General features: G+C 36.1%; 2 protein-coding genes across 2 annotated transcripts; both read left to right on the forward strand.

Moving 5' to 3' along the window:
• The first annotated feature begins 1,833 nt into the window (after nt 1-1,833).
• On the forward strand, nt 1,834-2,790 carry LOC134391791 (olfactory receptor 5D18-like). The gene has a single exon (XM_063115728.1). It carries the CDS (start codon nt 1,834-1,836, stop codon nt 2,788-2,790), a length of 957 nt encoding a protein of 318 aa, XP_062971798.1.
• A 12,034-nt stretch (nt 2,791-14,824) lies between these two features.
• On the forward strand, nt 14,825-15,766 carry LOC134361111 (olfactory receptor 5D18-like). Its single transcript, XM_063076049.1, has one exon. The coding sequence runs from the start codon at nt 14,825-14,827 to the stop codon at nt 15,764-15,766; it is 942 nt and encodes a 313-aa protein (XP_062932119.1).
• The last annotated feature ends 6,015 nt before the right edge of the window (nt 15,767-21,781 follow it).

Genomic DNA, 21,781 nt, shown 5'->3' on the forward strand with positions numbered 1-21,781 from the left:
TGAGGATTTGAGGGAAGTGTATTGTCTTGCTTCTGTTAATTGTTGGAGGAGTAGTCAAGATAGAATACAGAGTTATTTTAGTAAAATGAAATAAACAAATATTCAATAGACTCTGCAGTAAAAAAATAAATAAAGAGACCAGCTTTAGTTAAGATCGTAAAACAGGAAACACCTGTGAACCCTGAGAACATTAAAATACCCAAATTGTAAAGAATAAACAAATAAACTACAGAATAGATTTAAGCTATCACACTTTCTGGATTCAAAAATATACAGACTTTTACCAGCAATGTAAATAATAACATATGGGATACAAGAGCCACTACAATAAATATAACATTTCTTATAAAATAAAATTTTAAATGCTTTAGAAAAGGAAATATAGCATTAAGAAAATAATTCAGTAGTTAAAATGTCTGGCTATGTGATGAATTGTTTTTTGGGTCTGTCTCTAATACTCAATTTCTTCAGAAACAGGGATGGCCGTTCCATGTGCTCTGACATCTTTATTGATGGGCCATCTTGAAACTATTTCTTTGGTTGTGTGATCAGAGATAACTTTGCCAGAATTGATAGAGAACTAGATCCCAGGAATTATAGAATCTGAGAGGTATTAGGCACCAATTTGAGTAACATGATTCTTTGTATTAGTGTTTTCTCATGAAATGTCTTCATAGTGCATTACTATCTCAAGTTTTTAATACTTGTCCTTCTCAGGTAATACAGGGACAGACTGAATGTCCTAGGTATCCTGAAGGAAGAGGGAAGAGAGGAAGAGAGGGACCTAGGCAAAGGATGTTTCTATATCAGAGTCTTTACTACAGGTAGTTATTCCAGGGTAAGAAAAATGTCCTAAATCCTGCTGTCATGTGTTTCATGTTGATGCTGCTTTTTAGTATATTTGTATGGCACAAACCCTGTCATTGGAATATTTCTCATAGACTTAGGGTGCTTATTGTGCTCAGTCATTGGAAGTATGATTACCAATAAAGTTCAGGGTTTGGTGTAGAGGAATAGATGCTCGGCCAGCACTATGAAAATCAGAGCTCTAGTCATAGATGTGCATATTGTTATTTGTCTGCTTGCCACTGGAAAAGTCAATGTTTCCCTGGTTTCTATTTTTATTAACTATGGAATAAGGATTATATTTATAAACTAGATTATATTTATAAACTATTTTAATTTTATTATTCCTCGAGCACTGAGAAAGGAACATTCTCATTGGAGAAGCATACTCTATGAAAAAAAAATAAATTATAATGTACATTTATATCATATTTACTGGGTAATATGGACAAACAATGATACTGTAAGGTGCTATAAGGAGTTAACAATAGAGACACAAACATTCAGTGTTAGGTCTGTTGATACTAAAAGTCACCATGTGAATATATGATGTAAAAATCAATATATTTAGAAATATCTGATTTTATTACTGATTATGGGCCTGATATAACCATCATCTTATAGTAGGCTTATTTTCTATGAACTTATCAATATTAAGGAAAGCCACAAATATTCTGTGAAGATTGGATTTAAAATAACCATTAATGATTTGACCTTGTTTTACCATATTTTTTAATGTATTAAAAACTGTATTGGAGAACTTAAAATTTTATTCAGTAATTGTATTTTTTTCCTGGAAAAGTTTAAAATATAGTTGGGATGTTTCAAAATTTTAGACATTTTGGAAAATAAGCACCTAGAATCTGAACAATATTGTGCTTCATCATCTAGACTTTGTGAGGGTGGTCAAGCAAACTTACTATTAAGTCACTTTCCCTAATGTTTTTGTTTTCTGGACCAACTTTCAGATTTGGATAAACAGAAACCATGTCACTCTCAGACAGAAATAGAAGTGGAGCCACATTTATGCTCTTGGGCTTCTCAGATTCCCCGCAACTCCAAGTCCCTCTCTTCTTGGTTTTTCTGGTCATCTACAGTGTCTCTGTTGTAGGAAATCTTGGGATGATCATAATCATCAAAACTAACCCCAAACTGCACACCCCCATGTACGTTTTCCTCAGCCACCTCTCGTTTGTGGATTTCTGCTATTCCTCTACTGTTGCCCCTAAGACTCTGGTGAACCTAGTGGTAAAAGACAGAACCATCTCATTTTCAGGATGTGCAGTACAATTCTTTTTCATTTGTGCCTTTGTGGTGGCTGAATCTTTGTTGTTAGCTGTGATGGCATATGACCGCTTTGTGGCCATTTGTAACCCTCTGCTCTACACAGTTGCCATGTCCCAGAAACTCTGTGCCATGCTGGTGGTGGGATCCTATGCGTGGGGAGTGGCATGTTCTTTGACACTCACGTGCTATGTTTTAAAATTATCTTTTCATGGCTTCAACACAATCAACCACTTTTTCTGCGAGTCCTCCTCACTGCTCTCCCTGTCTTGCTCTGACACTTTTATCAACCAGCTGCTTCTTTTCATTTTTGCCACCTTTAATGAGATAAGCACACTGCTCATCATCCTCACGTCTTATGTGTCCATTGTTGTCACCATCCTCAAGATGCGCTCGGCCAGTGGGCGCCGCAAAGCCTTCTCCACCTGTGCCTCCCACCTGACCGCCATCACCATCTTCCACGGGACCGTCCTCTTCCTCTACTGTGTGCCCAACTCCAACAACTCCAGACACACAGTCAAAGTGGCCTCTGTGTTTTACACAGTCGTCAATCCCATGCTGAACCCTCTGATCTACAGCCTGAGGAATAAAGAAGTGAAGGATGCCATTAGGAAATTAATGCACCCAAAAGTCCCATTTCAATCAGCTAATCTCAAATGATGTTTTCAGTCGTCATGAACAACTGGAACAGAGTCTAAAATGTTCCTAAAACATATAGATATATTTGTTTGAGATTTTCATAAGTGATTGTGGTGCATGAATTGTTAAATTTAAATCACATGAAGTTGTTAAGGAAGACAATTCTGAGATAAATTCCATAGGGTTTTGATTCATAAAGCATCATTTTTTTCCAATTTTCTAAAAACAAACATGAAAATACTACAAAGCCCAATAGATTATTCAATGCAGAGAATAAAGTAACTGACAGAGTGATGTGAACTCACCACTGAACAGTATTTTCTCATTTAATGTGTCTATAAATAAATACGTTGCCTTTAAATTTATTTCTGTTGTGTGTCACTGAAGCACTGTTTCTCTGTTGGCAGATATAGGTGGATATGCTGTGTGATGAAAGGGGAATATGTTTTTCTGACATGTTCATCCCTTAGATTTTGTGATTTCTATGAATAGAAAGTATTGCACTTGAAACAGTTTATTTTAAGAAGTACGTAAGACAGGTATAGGTATATCTGCTACACAGATGATGGCAGAGACTTCGGAAGAGATAGTCTAGAAATGACTGAAATGACTGATTTAAGACAGAAACAGCTCTTTTCACTCCAAATCCAGTGCCTTTTCTCTACAATACTAAGGAAATCAATATGAGAGGTCCTAAAAATAAATTTTGTCCATCAGAAAGAACAATCACTAGAGGCATTTCATATTCCTAGATTGTGCTTTTACAGCATTTCTCAAAACTTGGATTCCCAGTATTATCAGGCCTCTGAATCTCTGCAAGTGTTGTCTAGTCTAATTCATACAGATGGAACGTAGATACTGAAGAAACAGATTTCAAAACTTCTTTGTTAATGTTTATATAAATGACTAAACAAACACAAATATATGGTAACAAACACCCAAGTAATTAAAGCAAAAATTGAGTAGGAAACTAACCATACAGAATTTAAAATAACTTGTAACGTTTCTATTGTTAAAACAGTGTCATACTGGGACAAATAGACAGCCAAATAGGAAAAAAATGAAATTATGCATCTATCTTTTTTCATACAGCAGAGCAGTGCTCTAAAAGCAGGTTTAAAGTTAAGGTTGCATGAGTATAAAACACTTCTTTACAAAAATAACAGAAAAGAAAATAAAATGACAAATGAAAATTTGAGGGACAGTCGCTACTTATGTCACAATTAGTAGAGGTGAAAATGACAGTCCTATGGAAAAATATACATAAGATATAATTTTATAGTATAGTAAAAAGAATACAAATAGTCTTTAAGCCCACGGAGAATTTTGCAAAGTGATAATAATAGAAATACTAATAAAAACTTCCTTGAATTATCATTTCTCACTTATCAGAGTGGTAGAAATCTGCAAGTTAAATAACACATCTTGTAAGTGAATCTGTGGGGAAACAAGCATTTTTATACATTTGGAGCAGGAATGTAAAAAGTTACAACACCCACAGTAGGAGATTAGAAGTACTAGTGTCATTACAAATGTGTTTATCTCCTTTCAAAGCTTTCACAGTTCCAGGAATCTGTCCCAAAAGTATAGTAGGAAAAAAATAACAAACAACAGATGCTTAATCTTTATTTATAATAACAACAGACTATATAAAGTGTCGTATGAAGGTGGTTGAATAAACTATGGGTCAAACCATATAAGTATACAACTGCAAAAATGGAAAAAGGAAGGTTTTATATATTGCTATTGATTGTCCCTCAGAATATTCTAAAGTGAATAAAGACAAGATTTAGGAATCATTTTTATAGTATGATCAAATGTGTGAAAGAAGAGAGAAAACTAAACTGAAAATTAATGAAAAGAGGAAGAAATGAAATAGTACATCAAATTAAAAATAATAATAAAATCATTTTTTAATTGTTATTGAAACTAAGGCTGTCAGTATATGAAAAAAGTTAAAGTTATAAAGTAATAGAAGGTAAACACTTTTTTCCATCTTTATTAGAATTAGCAATTTAGATTGAAATAATATTTTTGTCTGAAAGTAGTACTAATAAAAATTATAGCTCAGTAGCAATAACCATTCCTATTCTCCAAATTTCCCTTTATTTATTTATTTATTTATTTTACTAATAATTTTATCAATAAAGTATACCACAAAGGCATTTTGTGCAGTCTTTTTACTGCTCTCTAGAATAACCTTTTTTCCGGGCATGAGAGGAATCTCTCTCCCCAAACCCTTTTGGGATCATCCTTCTCTTTTGGCTCCTGCTGAGTCCAACAACCTCAGGTCTGTGCTCCAGAGAGTCAGATGTGGTTGTGAGCAGGACAGCACTTCTGTGTTCTGTTCTGGCCAAGGTTTTCCTCCACCTTGAGACTGGGTCACTCCAACTGTTGTTAGCCCCCCAAACCTCACGCAGGGTAAAAAAGCCTTTTGTCTCCTTTAAATCCTAAGGCAGAACACCATAATGAAGACTGTCTCGAGATAAGGAAGCAGGGGAAGGCAAAAGAATGCTGACTGTTAGCAGTGGAGGCTGAACTTTGCTTGGAACTCTTCTTGTAACTCTTAAAATATATATATATATATATATATAATATAAAATATATAAAAATATGACTCCTAGAAGAATAGCCGTAAATAAAAATGGCTAATAATACCATGGATTGGGACTGATGGGGAGCAACTAAGACTGTGATATGTTGCTGGTGAGAGTGTCAAATTGTACAACCTCCTACCTCCTCGGCAATTTCTAATAAAGTTAAACATCACGTAATAATTATATGACCCAGCATTTCTACTCCTAGAAAATTAAATAAATGCAGATGTCCACTGAAGGATTTGTACAAAAATGTTCATGACAGCTTTATCCACAACAGCTTACACTGGAAACAACCCAAGTATCCATCCACAGAATAACCATGGTCCATTTGCCCAGGAGAATAGATTTTTTTTAAAAAATAGTGGTATATTCACACAACAGAAAATCGCTTAGTAATAGTAACAGAAAAACTATTGTTAATGCAGAAACATAAATAAATTGTAAAACCATACTGTTTAGTGAAAGAAGGCAGACCCAAGATTACATAGTGTATGATTCCATTATATGAAGCTCAAGAACAGGTAAAACCAATCTATGGTGATAAAAAGCCAACAGAGTAGTTGCTCTTGGTGGGGTCACGGTTGATCTGAATGTCATATAAATAAATTTTCAAGGGTAATGGGAGTGCTCTATGTTTTGATCTGGGTGTCAATTTTAAAGGGGTGTATGTATTCCAAATATATTGGACTGTATAATTAAGATCTGTGCCTTGACCGAATGTTAATTAAAACTCAATACTCCAAGCTCATCCATGTTGTTGCAAATGGGAGAATTTCATTCTTTTATGGCAGAGTAGTATTCCATGCTGTATATATACCACATTTTCCTTATCCAATCATCCATCAATGGACATTTAGGTTGATTCCGTATCTTGGTTATTATAAACAGAGCAGCAATGAACATGTCGGACTTACAGAGGGAGAGAGCACATCCAGAGATACAAAGTGGAGTGTGGGAAAGGGGGATGTGGAGGGAGGTCAGGGATAATTGGGTGTTCAACATGGGGGTACAATTGTGATGTGTGGTAATGGGCATGCTGCCAATATGGATCTGGCCATCATATCTTGGGCACAAGTGGTGACAAGCAGCTTTGCATTTCATAAATATTCATAACCAATAAAAATGTACTATGCATAAATAAAAAATTAAAAAAACAAATAAGTAAAATGTAAAAACAAAAAATTATTACGTTTTTTACATTCTATGAAGTGGTTGCAGAGCACTTCGGAGGTAGGGAGAGAAAGGAAAAGTGAAGGAAATGGGATGGAAGAAGGAGGAAGGAGAAGGGGTGGGATTTAAGCCTGTATCATCTGCCCCATTCCCATAGGGGAAACAAGGGGACTCACAGCTGTGGCTTGGTCATTGCTGAGCTGGGTGCAGATGTCAGGGGGTGTGGTAAAAGCCCTCGCCCCACACTACCTCAGCTCAGGAGCCTGGGGCCCTTCCTGCTGTGCCCTGGTGGTCATCACTGGGCTGGTTGCAGGTGTGTGGGCATGGTTGAGGCCCTTGACCCCCCCACCACCCTGGTTCAGGAAAGCCCAGGGTGTTTCCTGCAGTGACTCCATGGTTGTTGCTGGGCTTGTTTCATGTGCCAGGGTGTGTGGCCGAAGCCCGAGGCCCCCAACCTCGGGACTGGTTGTGGGTGTTGGGGGCATGGCTGAGGTCCCCTGTTCTCCCACTCTTTCTGGCTTGGTAGCCCAGGGACTTCCACTCCTTCTAGGTGTTATAGGTGTTCTTTGGTGAAATGAGACCTTTACTAGTTAATATCAAACTTTGTCTCTGGTTGTGGGTACTTTGTATTTTCTTTCAGTTCTGTGTTGGATTATTTGCTGTTCTCACCACTTAAACTTTGCACTAGAACTAATTTGTTGCCCTTTGCTTACTTCTAAAATGAGGGAACTTCCTGTTGGGACCAGTACTAGAGCTCTGTGGTTTAGCTAAATTGCTGCTTTGTTGCTGATTCCCTAGGGAAGGCTTTCTGCGCAGCTCAGGTTTTAATAGTTGACTTTATAGTTACTTCCATGTCTAGTTAGATCCAGTGTACCTGGATTGTGTAGAAACTCTAGTCTGGTCCTGAGACTTTTCAGCACTCCATGCAATTCTATATTCCTGTCTGGTCTCCTCTGAGTGGTTCTACACTGATTGCAGGGCAGATCAGCTGTCCTTGCTGTGTGGCAGTGTTCCCCCAATGGGCTTGTCTCCCCCACTGCCTGTGCTCAAAACCTTTCCCATGGGACGGCCTGTTTTTCTGTCCCTGATGATGACTCACTGTCCTCTGAGTGGCTCCTTTTTTTTAATTTGTTGTGGTTCCTTGCTCCTGTGTGGGTCCACGGTAACCCTATTAGTGGTCTTGCTGGCCTGGGGGCCACCAAGGCCCTCTTCTCCCCTGCTGCCTCCAAGCAACTTCATTTGAAGGGCACCGTTGTGGTTTTTGCAGCTCCTGCTCTGTGCACTTGCCAGCTCCAGCCTGGAAGCAGCCAGGAATCAAAACGGTTGGAGAGTTTCTTTTTTTCTTTCTCTCATCTGGGCTTCTCCTGCCTTCTTGTGCTCCATAGGTCTCCTCCTTTTCCCCTGAGCACTAGCAGCCACATGTTGGTTGTCATTGCTTTTTTATAGTTGTAAATTGGTTGATTTGTGTGAGAGAGTGATGCTGGGGACCATCTATTCCTCCATCCTGACCAGAAGTCCTCTCCAAATTTCCTTTAAAAGAAAACCTTATTTCCTTGAAGCAGAACTAGGGCTTCTTATAGAAATGGCTAATTAGAAATTTAGAATAGAAAATATATAAAATTAGCCTTGGGCAGTTTAATATTTACAAAAGCTAGAATACTATCAACACCTAGTCAAATAACCTTGAATACACCTCAGAGGCAATTTGGAGTGGCTGCCACTGATTAATGATTAGAAATGTTTAACATAATAATGAATATTGCCTGTAATTATTTTAAAGGCATCAAATATGTTTATATGTAGATTATATAATAGAAAATAGAATAAACCATTGTCTACAATGAAAGGTTACTTGGTTATTTACTCAGTAGTATGAACATTGTAAATTAAAGGGAACAGGTATTTGTTTTATCTTTCCTCTATGAATTGTATTTTAGGGTCTCCTAAACATAATGAGAGGAAGTTCTGAATAAATAAAGGCAGGAAAAAGAACGAAATTAGAAAATCACAATATTAGAACTTCTGATTTTAAAATAAATGGCTCAAGGGGATGATTTAGGTGGGTATTAAAATAGCTGAGTGAAAAGTTGGTGTGTAATTCTAAAACAAAGTAACCAATCTTTTGAGTGAGGAGGTAGATCCATTTACATTTAGAGTTGTTATTAAATTGTGTTGTCTTCCTCCTGCCATTTATCAGTTTTTTTTCAGATGCTTTAAATACCTTTTGTTCCTTTTTTTTTTTTTTTTTTAACCTTATATTGTTTGTCTTCCGTGTTTGTTATATTTTTGTGGTGGTAAGATATAGTTTCTTTATCTTTCTCTTTTGCATTTTTGTTCTATCAGTTTTTTTTTCTTTCTTGCATATTCATGGTACTGATCATCATTTTTTTTTATTCAGATGCAGGACTCCCCAAAGGACATTTTTTTAGGGCTGGTCATGTGGTGGTATGCTACCAGTTCTTATCTGTCTGGGAAATACACTATTTCTCCTTCATTTCTGAAAGATAGGCTTGCTGGGTACAGTATTCTTTGCTAGTAGTTTCTTTCTTTAGTATTTTCAGTATATTGTTCCATTCTCTTCTTGCATATAGAGTTTCTGTTGAGATGGCCGAGGTTAATCCGATTGTTACTTGCTTATTGGTGATTCGACACTTTTCTATTGATATTTTTATGATTCTCTCTCTGTATTTGAGCTTTGTCGATTTGACTATGCTGTGTCTCAGAGAGGACATTTTTAGATTGAATCTGCGTGTTGATCTTTGAACCTCCTGGATGTGCATGGTCCTATCTTTCTCTGTACCTGGGAAGTTTTCTACTATTCCACTGAAAAGGTTTTCTAGTGTTTTTTTCCTTTCTCCTCCCCTTCTGGAGCACTCATGATTCAGAGGTAGAATTGCCATATGATCTAGCAATTCCACTCCTTACTGTACATTCAGAAACGGAAATCATGTCAAAGTGATAACTGTACTCGCATGTTTCTTGCAGTTCTATAGTCAAGAGTTGGAACCAACCTAGATTCCAATAAATGCATGCCTGAATATAGAAAATGGGGTATATATATATATATGTGTGTGTGTGTGTGTGTGTAATGAATACTACTCAGCCACAAAGAGATGAAATTCTGCCATTCGTTCCAACATGGTTGAACTTAGAGAAAATTATTTTAAATGAAACAAGTCTCTCACAGAAAGAGAAACACAACATTTCCTAGCTTTTAAGTAAGATTTTTTAAAAAATGAAGAAACAAAGACAGAACAATCATAATAATTCATGGAATTCTTGAAAGGAAAGAACAGAAGATACTCTACCAGAGGTGCAAAAGAAAGATAAGGTGGTATACTGAGAAACTGGTAAAGTGCCACAAAAAGATGATTACATTGTGTGATGTTGAGTGTAGTAATTATCCTGATTTGAGCATTATATATTACAGAGGCATAGACATTCAATGCTGTGCCCCCCAGGTATGTACAATCAATTATGCTTCAGTCAATAAATAAAGTAATCAAGATGACGCTACCTGAATCTGAAAATCATAATTAACATCACTAAAAGTTGAAAACCCAGTTAACATGCACGTCTCAAAGGGATGAATCTGACAGCAGCTTGAATCTCCTAGGTAGAATCCTTGTCTAAAAGAAACTAAGGAGGAAAAAAAAAGAAGAAACAAAGGAAACTAAGGGAATGAGCCTGAACTTATAAAGATTTTTGATCTGAAAATTAGCTTTAAAAAATTGGTGCGGAAACAAGTTTAATGACACCAAATGAAGAAATGAGCCGAATACAGTGCATGCAGCATTCCACAAATGGTCCGTTTTTTTCCTGAAAAAATTACCTGAACACATACGCACAAACTCTCACACAGAAAACTGTTACATAATAAAAGAAACTTAACTATAACAACCAAATTAGTTTGACTCGATTCAAACAAACAGGAAAAAGAAGTTTTCGAGACAATTTAAGCATGGACTGGGTATTAAATAATAATTAAAAATACATTATTTTTGTCAGGTTCAAATTTGGCATTGGTGTTTAATCAAATGTTTATTTTACAAATGTTTGCACTATTTTTATAAGCTATTAGTGAGAGTTGTCTTAGAAAGTGGATTGATAGATAAATGCAATATACTTAAAACATGACCATGTTTACAACCCTACAGGTTTACAATTACATTGATAAAACTTTCCTGATTTTATCACCCTGGGTTATTTTTACAGACCTAAAATTATATTACATGTCAGTAATTTCTCAGTGAAAGCTTTCTACAGAGCACTCTACTACTGCCATTCTCATTCCACTATTGTTCTGAGAAATACAAACTTAGTGGCATAAATACGGCTTTAAAGTATAGGCGCTGATATACCAAAGTAGATTTCCTTCTTTAATTTCTATCATAACTAATGTCATCCTGCAATATAAATGTTATATTTTTTGTGGAGATTTGGAAAGTGCAGAACATCACGACATACTGCAGAGCTGTTGAGATGCATTCAAAAGCCACCATCTATTTGAAAATAAGTTGTATTTGCACTTACCTCTTCCCCAAGCTCAACACTCTTTCCCCACTTATTTGAATAGCTAATTATCTCACTTCACAATGGGCGATGCTCAGATAGCACCTCACTGTGGCTTTGCCTGATGTTCCTACTTAAAATGCCACCTCCAGTGTCATCTTTGGCATCTATCATGACTGGCAAACTATTTCAAATTTATTTGATTTTTAACCCTCCTTTAAATATAAACCTGATGGACAAAGAGACATTCTCTTTCCTGTCCCCATTACCGAAGATAATAACTGCCTCAGAATAGCTTGTCTTAAATATTTTTAATGAAAAATGAGTAAATATATGAATAATTACATATTGTTATTATGTACTCAACTTTCTTTCTCTGGTTCTTGTACCAGAAAGTAATGTTAACAAAATAGAAGCTATTTTAATTCTGATTAATGAATACATAATGTTCAAACAGTTCTTGCTGAATGATGCTTATTCATACAGAAATATTATATATCCTTTGAATAAAGAGTATTAATGTTATTAATTTCTGTATTTCACATATCAATAGCATAACCTTGGATATAGTTGATTGGAAACATGTTTACTTAATGAGCAAATGTGATATATCTTTGGTGAAGCTACTTTTAAAGTTTTATAAAGAAAAATATTTGAGATGTTGATTTGCATTTACAAGTTATTCCACCATGACTTTCTTGATTTTGAAAATTAAATATTTCTATTTTTGTGAGACTAAATAGTTATAGGAAATCCAGTAGATTGAAGATTTGATTTTTGTTTACGTTTCATTGCCTACTTTTAAATTTTAATTGGCAAATTACAATTGTACATACTTACTGTAAATAACCACTTATTAAAACATCCAGACATACTTTGTATTTGTGAACTATCATCACTCTGCTCTTTAATTTTCCATAGTTCTGGTAGATTTGACTCGATTTCCAGCTACCTGGAGAGTCATATTTGTCATTCAAAAAAAAAAAAAATCATGTTATACTTACTTTGTGCTAGTTACTGATCAAGGAGTTTGGAACATATCAGGTATCAAAACAATGAAAAATACCTGCTTTCCTGAAACTTTCTTTCTAGCAGAGGGAACTAACAATATAAAAAATAATGCATTGGATAAAGATTTTTAAAAATGTTTTAATCATGTTAATTATTTAACCACTAAAGTTGGGTAGTAGGGAAACCCTTGCAATACCATAGTGTGTTCATGGGAGATTTCACCAAAAAGAAGCATTTGGAAAAAAACTTAAAGAATAGAATCCCTGTCAGAGAAGGCAATTCTAGAAAGAACATAAGGAATAGTAATGAGGTCACAATAAGAAACAGTAGGGAAAAAGAGTGATGCATGGACAGAGATTTAACAGGGATTAGATAATTCATCGTTTGAATGTTTACTTTTTAGATACATTTGCCTTAACTCTCAATGAGTCATGATGATGACCTGAGAGCTAGACCTTCACACTTCTTCAATATGGTCAGAGTGTGTGGTAATGGAGGAAGAGGGTTATGCCTGGCAAATAATAGCCACTGAACCAATATTTCATAATGATGATTCTTACATTCACATATATTTTTATAACTGAAGGAGGGTGTGGTAGTGATCAGATGGCTGGCGAATGTGACTTTAAAGCATAAATTGTTTTATGTGAAATAACCTTAATGCTGGTATATATATATTTTTTTTCACGGATTCAGGTACTTAACAATTACATCAGATAAAAGTGATTAATGTTAAGTGTTTATTTGTGACCTGAAGAGAATGGGGCAATAGATAGTCTCTACGGTTCATATCTCCAAGGTTGTAACTATAGATTTAAGAACGCACACGTAACTCCCAATGAGGAGAGGCCCTCCATTTTCCATCAGCAAGTTTGTGTTATGATTCTAAAGACAGATTGATATTAATTTCCATCTAGAGAACAAATTGGGAGGAAGGAATCTTACCTTTTAGAGCTGTATTTTGAGAAATATAAGTGAGTGTGTAAGGAACAGAAAGTGCACTTTTTCTAAGAACCCTGTATTAGACAGCCTGCCTTAGCTAAGCTTCTCAATAACAGTCCCGGGAAAACAGGTACCCAAGGTGGGGGAGTGGACAAGCTCTGAGAAGGTTGGGAGTGTGTCTTTTCTTCTGTCTGTTAATTTTTGGAGGAGTAGTCAAAGTAGAATACACGAGTACTTAAGTAAAATGAAATAAACAAGGATTAAATAGACTCTCTATTAAAAATAAATAAATAAAAGAGACCAGCTTTAGTTAAGACTATAAAATAGGAAACAACTGACCCCTGAGACCAGAAATAACAACCAAGTTGGAATAAACAAACATAAAAACTACAGGGCAAATTTTAGCAATCATATTTTCCAGACTCAAAGATATAGAAACTTTTACCTGCAATGTAATGACAGCATTTGGGACATAAGATCCATTACAATAAATTTAACATTAGCTTAAAATTTTTTAAAAAATGAAATGTTCAATTAAGGAAAAAAAATCATACTCATGAGTACAGAAGCAGGTAGGGTGACTGCATATGATCTGATATCTTTACTGACAGACCATCTGGAAACTATTTCTTGGGCTGTGTGATGAGAGATAATCTTGTCAGAAATGACAGAACAAGAGATTCCTGGTATGGTAGAATCTGAGAGGTGTTAGACACCAATTAGCAAAATATAATGATTCTTTGTTTCAGTTTTCTCTGAGATGTTTCCATAGTGCCATACTTCCTCAACTTTTTAATCCTTCTCCTTTACCAGTAACAGGGGCAGAATGAATATTGTAGGTAAGTAGAAGGGAGAGGGAAGATAGAGACCCAGGCAAAGGAAGTTTCTAGGTCGGAGTCTTTACTATATTTAGTTATTCCAGGGTGAGGAAGTTTTCCTAAATTCTGTTCTTGTGAGTTTCATATGGATGCTGCTTTCTAGTATGTCTCTGTGGCACAAATCCTGTCATTGGAATACTTCCCATAGATTTAGAGTGTCTTGTTTGCTCACAAATTGTAAGTATGATTATTAATAAAGAAACAGGATCAGGGTTTGGTGTAGAGGAATAGATGCATGGCAAGGAATCTGAGGATCCTAGTACCAGTCATAGATGTGTAGATTGGTCTTTATCTGCATTTTATTAATCCTCTAGCATTGAGGAAGAAACTCACTCAATGGAGAAGCATATGGAAAAAAATAAATTATGACATGTTTTGATATCATATTCACTGGGTACGTCAGACAAAAAAGATGCTACAAAGTATTATTTGAAATTAATGATAGAGACACATATGTTCAGTTTTACGGCTGTTGATATTTAATGTCACTGTGAAAACACACGTTGTAAAAATCAACTTATTTAGAAATTTCTGATTTTTATAATTACAGGGCCGATGTATTCAGTCATCATATTATCATAGGGAAATATTTTATGAAATTATAAAGTTTAAGGAAAGGTAAAATTACTATATGAAGACTTGATTTAAAATGACCTTAAATGTTTTGACCTCATATTACCATATTTGTAAATATTAAAAACTATATGAGAACATTTAATTCAGTGATTGTATTTTTTTTCCTTAGGAAGTTTACCTGTGGGTAGAATGCTCTAAAACGTTAGGCATTTAGTATATCTTGGATAATAAACATATAAATTATGAATGACATTGGGCTTCATATTCCAGGCTTGGTGAGGGTGGTCAACCAAGCTTCCTATTTCCATAGTTTCCTTAATATTTTTGTTTTTAGGACTATCTCTTAGATTTGGACAAACAGAAACCATGTTTTTGTCAGAGGGAAATAAAAGTGGAGCCACATTTATGCTCTTGGGCTTCTCAGATTCCCCGCAACTCCAAGTCCCTCTCTTCTTGGTTTTTCTGGCCATCTACAGTGTCTCTGTTGTAGGAAATCTTGGGGTGATCATAATCATCAAAACTAACCCCAAACTGCACACCCCCATGTACTTTTTCCTCAGCCACCTCTCGTTTGTGGATTTCTGCTATTCCTCTACTGTTGCCCCTAAGACTCTGGTGAACCTAGTGGTAAAAGACAGAACCATCTCATTTTCAGGATGTGCAGTACAATTCTTTTTCATTTGTGCCTTTGTGGTGGCTGAATCTTTGTTGTTAGCTGTGATGGCATATGACCGCTTTGTGGCCATTTGTAACCCTCTGCTCTACACTGTTGCCATGTCCCAGAAACTCTGTGCCATGCTGGTGGTGGGATCCTATGCACGGGGAGTGGCATGTTCTTTGACACTCACGTGCTATGTTTTAAAATTATCTTTTCATGGCTTCAACACAATCAACCACTTTTTCTGCGAGTCCTCCTCACTGCTGTCCCTCTCTTGCTCTGATACTTTTATCAACCAGCTGCTTCTTTTCATTTTTGCCACCTTTAATGAGATAAGCACACTGCTCATCATCCTCACGTCTTATGTGTCCATTGTTGTCACCGTCCTCAAGATGCACTCGGCCAGTGGGCGCCGCAAAGCCTTCTCCACCTGTGCCTCCCACCTGACTGCCATCACCATCTTCCACGGGACCGTCCTCTTCCTCTACTGTGTGCCCAACTCCAACAACTCCAGACACACAGTCAAGGTGGCCTCTGTGTTTTACACAGTGGTGATTTCCATGTTGAATCCCCTGATCTGCAGTCTGAGAAATAAGGATGTCAAAGACACAGTCAGCAAGATAATGGACACTAAAGTTTTTACTTATTGAGCATCTTTCAGTGAACTTTGTGCCCAACATGTAAATAAAGTGTGTCAATAAAGGTTGATTTTAAATATATCTTTCAAGTTAAGAGTTAACATCATTCAAAGAAACAAAAATGGATCTTGGTTTTGGGAGAATAAATTTGTCTCTTGCTTGCTGGAAAAGACTAGCAATGTCTCATCTTTTATATTGTGTCTATGAAATTGGGACATCAAGAGTTAGCCAATAATTGTAAGTGAAGGTTAAAAGTTAATATATTATCATGTTCTACACATTCTATAGAACTCAATAAACATTAATTTCATCCCCTTTCTTAAAAGACACATATGTTAGACTAGGCTCTTACTAAACATATGTGTCTATTTATCATGAAAATACAAACAGAAGTTAAGATAAGACCTAGTCCTTGCCTTTAAGAATGCAAAATCGACTGTTGATAATGTGCAATAAAGTAAGTGGCCATTGGGTAAGGCAGAAAATAACACGGACCATAGAGAGTAGGAGAGAAGGTAAAGTTCAAATCCTTTAATGGATTTCAGATGGATATCTTCATAAAATAGGTTTTGTTTGAAGTTGGCCTTTTATTTATTTATATTTTTTACTTTATGTTATATTTATTTATTTATTTATTTTACCTCCCAATATACATCATAGTTGATTTTCATGCCTCCTTACCCATTCCTCTCCCCCCCCACATCATGTCTGTTCACTTGACAAATAGTTAAAGGAATTTTTGTGGTTATTCTGTCCCCCCCCACCTTGTTTTATGTGTGCTTTCATTTCTTTATTTCTTTATTTTTAGCTCTCACAAATAAGTGAGAACATGCGGTATTTCTTTCTTTCTTTTTTTTTTTTAATTTTATTTTGTCGATATACATTGTAGCTGATTATTGCTCCCCATCACCAAAACCTCCCTCCCTTCTCCCTCCCCCCTCCCCCCCAACAATGTCCTTTCTGTTTGCTTGTTGTATCAACTTCAAATAATTGTGGTTGTTATATCTTCTTCCCCCCCCCCCGGTTTGTGTGTGTGTGTGTGTGTATGTGTGTGTGTGAATTTATATATTAATTTTTAGCTCCCTCCAATAAGTGAGAACATGTGGTATTTCTCTTTCTGTGCCTGACTTGTTTCACTAAATATAATTCTCTCAAGGTCCATCCATGTTGTTGCAAATGGCAGTATTTCATTCATTTTTATAGCTGAGTAGTATTCCATTGTGTAGATGTACCACATTTTCCGTATCCACTCATCTGATGATGGGCATTTGGGCTGGTTCCAACTCTTGGCTATTGTAAAGAGTGCTGCGATGAACATTGGGGAACAGGTATACCTTCGACTTGATGATTTCCATTCCTCTGGGTATATTCCCAGCAGTGGGATGGCTGGGTCGTATGGTAGATCTATTTGCAATTGTTTAAGGAACCTCCATACCATTTTCCATAGAGGCTGCACCATTTTGCAGTCCCACCAGCAGTGTATGAGAGTTCCTTTTTCTCCGCAGCCTCGCCAGCATTTATCGTTCAGAGTCTTTTGGATTTTAGCCATCCTAACTGGGGTTAGATGGTATCTCAATGTGGTTTTGATTTGCATTTCCCGGATGCTGAGTGATGTTGAGCATTTTTTCATATGTCTGTTGGCCATTTGGATATCTTCCTTAGAGAAATGCCTACTTAGCTCTTTTGCCCATTTTTTAATTGGGTTGCTTGTTTTCTTCTTGTAAAGTTGTTTGAGTTCCTTATATATTCTGGATATTAATCCTTTGTCAGATGTATATTTTGCAAATATTTTCTCCCACTCTGTTGGTTGTCTTTTAACTCTTTTAATTGTTTCTTTTGCTGTGCAGAAGCTTTTTAGTTTGATATAATCCCATTTGTTTATTTTTCCTTTGGTTGCCCGTGCTTTTGGGGTCGTATTCATGAAGTCTGTGCCCAGTCCTATTTCCTGAAGTGTTTCTCCTATGTTTTCTTTAAGAAGTTTTATTGTCTCAGGGTGTATATTTAAATCCTTAATCCATTTTGAGTTGATTTTAGTATACGGTGAGAGGTATGGATCTAGTTTCATTCTCCTGCATATTGATATCCAGTTATCCCAGCACCACTTGCTGAAGAGGCAGTCCCTTCCCCAGTGAATAGGCTTGGTGCCTTTGTCAAAGATCAGATGGCAGTAAGTGTGTGGGTTGATTTCTGGATTCTCTATTCTATTCCTTGGTCAGTGTGTCTGTTTTTATGCCAGTACCATACTGTTTTGGTTATTATAGCTTTGTAGTATAGCTTAAAGTCAGGTAGTGTTATGCCTCCAGGTTTATTTTTTTTTGCTGAGCATTGCTTTGGCTATTCATGGTCTTTTATTGTTCCATATAAATGTCTGAATATTTTTTTCCATTTCTGAGAAAAATGTCTTTGGAATTTTGATGGGGATTGCATTGAATTTGTATATCACTTTGGGTAGTATGGACATTTTCACTATGTTGATTCTTCCAATCCAAGAGCATGGAATATCTTTCCATCTTCTTGTATCCTCTCTAATTTCTCTCAGCAGTGGTTTGTAGTTCTCATTATAGAGATTTTTCACCTCCTTGGTTAACTCAATTCCTAAGTATTTTATTTTTTTGGTGGCTATTGTAAATGGGCAGGCTTTCTTGATTTCTCCTTCTGCATGTTCACTATTGGAGAAAAGAAATGCTACTGATTTTTGTGTGTTGATTTTGTATCCTGCTACTGTGCTGAAATCATTTATCAATTCCAACAGTTTTTTTGTAGAGGTTTTAGGCTGTTCGATATATAGGATCATGTCATCTGCAAACAGGGACAGTTTGACTTCATCTTTTCCAATCTGGATGCCCTTTATTTCCTTCTCTTCTCTGATTGCTCTGGCTAGTACTTCCAGCACTATGTTGAATAGGAGTGGTGAGAGTGGGCATCCTTGTCTAGTGCCTGTTCTTAAAGGAAAAGCTTTCAGCTTTTCCCCATTCAGGATGATATTAGCAGTGGGTTTGGCATATATGGCTTTAATTATGTTGAGATACTTTCCCTCTATACCTAACTTATAGAGGGTCTTTGTCATGAATGAGTGCTGAACTTTATCAAATGCTTTTTCAGCATCTATAGAGATGATCTTATGGTCCTTGTGTTTGAGTTTATTAATATGGTGTATCACATTTATTGATTTGCATATGTTGAACCAACCTTGCATCCCTGGGATGAATCCCACTTGATCGTGATGAATAATTTTTCGTATGTGTTGCTGTATTCTGTTTGCTAGTATTTTAGTGAGGATTTTTGCATCTATATTCATCAAGGATATCGGCCTGTAGTTTTCTTTTTTGGTTATATCTTTACCTGGTTTTGGTATCAGGATGTTTGCTTCATAGAATGAGTTTGGGAGATTTGCGTCCGTTTCAATCTTTTGGAATAGTTTGTAAAGAATTGGTGTCAATTCCTCTTTGAATGTTTGGTAAAATTCTGCTGTGAATCCATCTGGTCCTGGGCTTTTCTTTGTTGGGAGCCTTCTGATAACAGCTTCAATCTCCTTTATTGTTATTGGTCTGTTCAAATTTTCTACGTCTTCACGGTTCAGTTTTGGGAGCTTGTGTGTGTCCAGAAATTTATCCATTTCATCCAGATTTTCAAATTTGTTGGCGTATAGTTGTTTATAGTAGTCTCGAATGATTCCTTGTATTTCAGATGAATCAGTTGTAATATCGCCTTTTTCATTTCTAATTTTTGTTATTTGAGTCTTCTCTCTTCTTTTTTTTGTTAGCCATGCTAATGGTTTGTCAATTTTATTTATCTTTTCAAAAAACCAACTTTTTGATTCGTTGATCTTTTGAATTGTTTTTTGGTTTTCAATTTCATTCAGTTCTGCTCTGATCTTAATGATTTCTTTCCGTCTGCTAACTTTAGGATTGGATTGTTCTTGTTTTTCTAGTTCTTTAAGGTGAAGTGTTAGGTTGTTCACTTGCCATCTTTCCATTCTTCTGAAGTGAGCATTTAATGCAATAAATTTTCCCCTCAATACTGCTTTTGCAGTATCCCACAGGTTTTGGTATGATGTATCATTGTTTTCATTAGTTTCAATAAACTTTTTGATTTCCTGCTTGATTTCTTCTTGGACCCATATGTCATTAAGTAGAATGCTGTTTAATTTCCATGTGTTTGTATAGTTTCCAGAGTTTTGTTTGTTATTAATTTCTAGTTTTAATCCATTGTGGTCTGAGAAGATACATGGGATAATTCCAATTTTTTTGAATTTATTGAGACTTGATTTGTGACCTAATATGTGATCTATCCTGGAGAATGATCCATGTGCTGATGAGAAGAATGAATATTCTGAGGTTGTTGGATGGAATGTTCTGTGGATATCTGCCAATTCCAATTGGTCTAGAGTATTGTTTAGATCTTGTGTTTCTCTACTGATTCTTTGCCTAGATGATCTGTCTAATATTGACAGTGGAGTGTTCAGGTCCCCTGCTATTATGGTATTAGTGTCTATTTCCTTCTTTAGGTCTAATAGAGTTTGTTTTATAAATCTGGCTGCTCCAACATTGGGTGCGTACATATTTATGATTGTTATGTCTTCTTGATGGATGATCAGTCCTTTTATCATTAAGTAGTGTCCCTCATTGTCTCTTTTTATGGTTTTTAGTTTAAAGTCTATTTTGTCAGATATAAGAATAGCCACTCCAGCTCGTTTTTCTTTTCTGTTTGCATGGTAAATCTTTTTCCATCCTTTCACTCTTAGTCTGTGTGAATCTTTATGGGTGAGGTGGGTCTCTTGTAGGCAGCATATAGTTGGGTCCTGCTTTTTGATCCAGTCAGCCAGTCTGTGTCTTTTAATTGGGGAATTTAAGCCTTTTACATTAAGAGTTGTTATTGAAAGGTGTTGATTTATTCCTAGCATTTTATTGGTTGTTTGGTTGTCTTAGGTGTCTTTTGTTCCTTGCTTTCTGATTTACTGTTTGGTTTCTGTGTTTGTTGGTTCCTTAGGTTGTAGATAGTGTTTTTGTTAGCTTGTTTTCTCTTCATGAATGCCATTTTTATTGTACTAGCGGGTTTAGATTTTTCTTAGGTTTTTATGGCAGTGGTAGTTATTTTTCAGGAACCAAACCCAGTACTCCCTTGAGGATTTCTTGTAAGGGTGGTCTTGTGGTAGTGAACTCCCGCAGTTTTTGTTTGTCTGAGAAATATACTATTTGCCCCTCATTTCGGAAGGATAGCCTTGCAGGGTAGAGTATTCTTGGCTGGCAATCTTTGTCTTTTAGTATTTTGAAAATATCATCCCATTCCTTTCTAGCTTTTAGGGTTTGTGATGAAAAGTCTGATGTTAACCTGATTGGGGCTCCCTTATAGGTGATTTGACGCTTCTCTCTTGCAGCTTTTAAGATTCTCTCTTTGTCTCTGAGTTTTGCCAATTTGACTATGACATGTCTTGGAGAAGGCCTTTTTGGGTTGAATACGTTTGGAGATCGTTGAGCTTCCTGGATCTGAAGATCTGTGATTTTTCCTATACCTGGGAAGTTTTCTGCCACTATTTTGTTGAATATGTTTTCAATGGAATCTCCATTTTCCTCCCCTTCTGGAATACCCATGACTCGGATATTTGAGCGCTTGAGGTTGTCTGATATCTCTCTCAGATTTTCTTCCATGTCCTTGATTCTTTTTTCTTTCTTTTTGTCTGCTTGTGTTATTTCAAACAGCCCAACTTCAAGTTCAGAGGTTCTCTCTTCAACTTCGACAAGCCTGCTGCTTAAACTCTCCGTTGTGTTTTTTATTTCGCTGAATAACTTCTTCAGTTCAGCAAGTTCTGCTACATTTTTTTTCAGGACATTGATTTCCTTGTATATTTCCTCTTTCAGATCCTGTATACTTTTCCTCATTTCATCATGATGTCTAGCTGAGTTTTCTTGTATCTCATTCAGTTTCCTTAGAATTATCACTCGAAATTCCTTGTCAGTTATTTCAAGGGCTTCTTGTTCTATAGGATCTAGAGTATGAGATTTATTAACTTTTGGTGGTGTACTTTCT

Source organism: Cynocephalus volans, chromosome 12 (genome assembly GCF_027409185.1).
Source record: "Cynocephalus volans isolate mCynVol1 chromosome 12, mCynVol1.pri, whole genome shotgun sequence".
Classification (NCBI taxonomy): Eukaryota; Metazoa; Chordata; class Mammalia; order Dermoptera; family Cynocephalidae; genus Cynocephalus; species Cynocephalus volans.

Bases quoted from the DNA above. Each gene is read 5' to 3' on its own strand.
- LOC134391791 (XM_063115728.1), top strand. From the start codon at position 1,834: ATGTCACTCTCAGACAGAAATAGAAGTGGAGCCACATTTATGCTCTTG.
- LOC134361111 (XM_063076049.1), top strand. From the start codon at position 14,825: ATGTTTTTGTCAGAGGGAAATAAAAGTGGAGCCACATTTATGCTCTTG.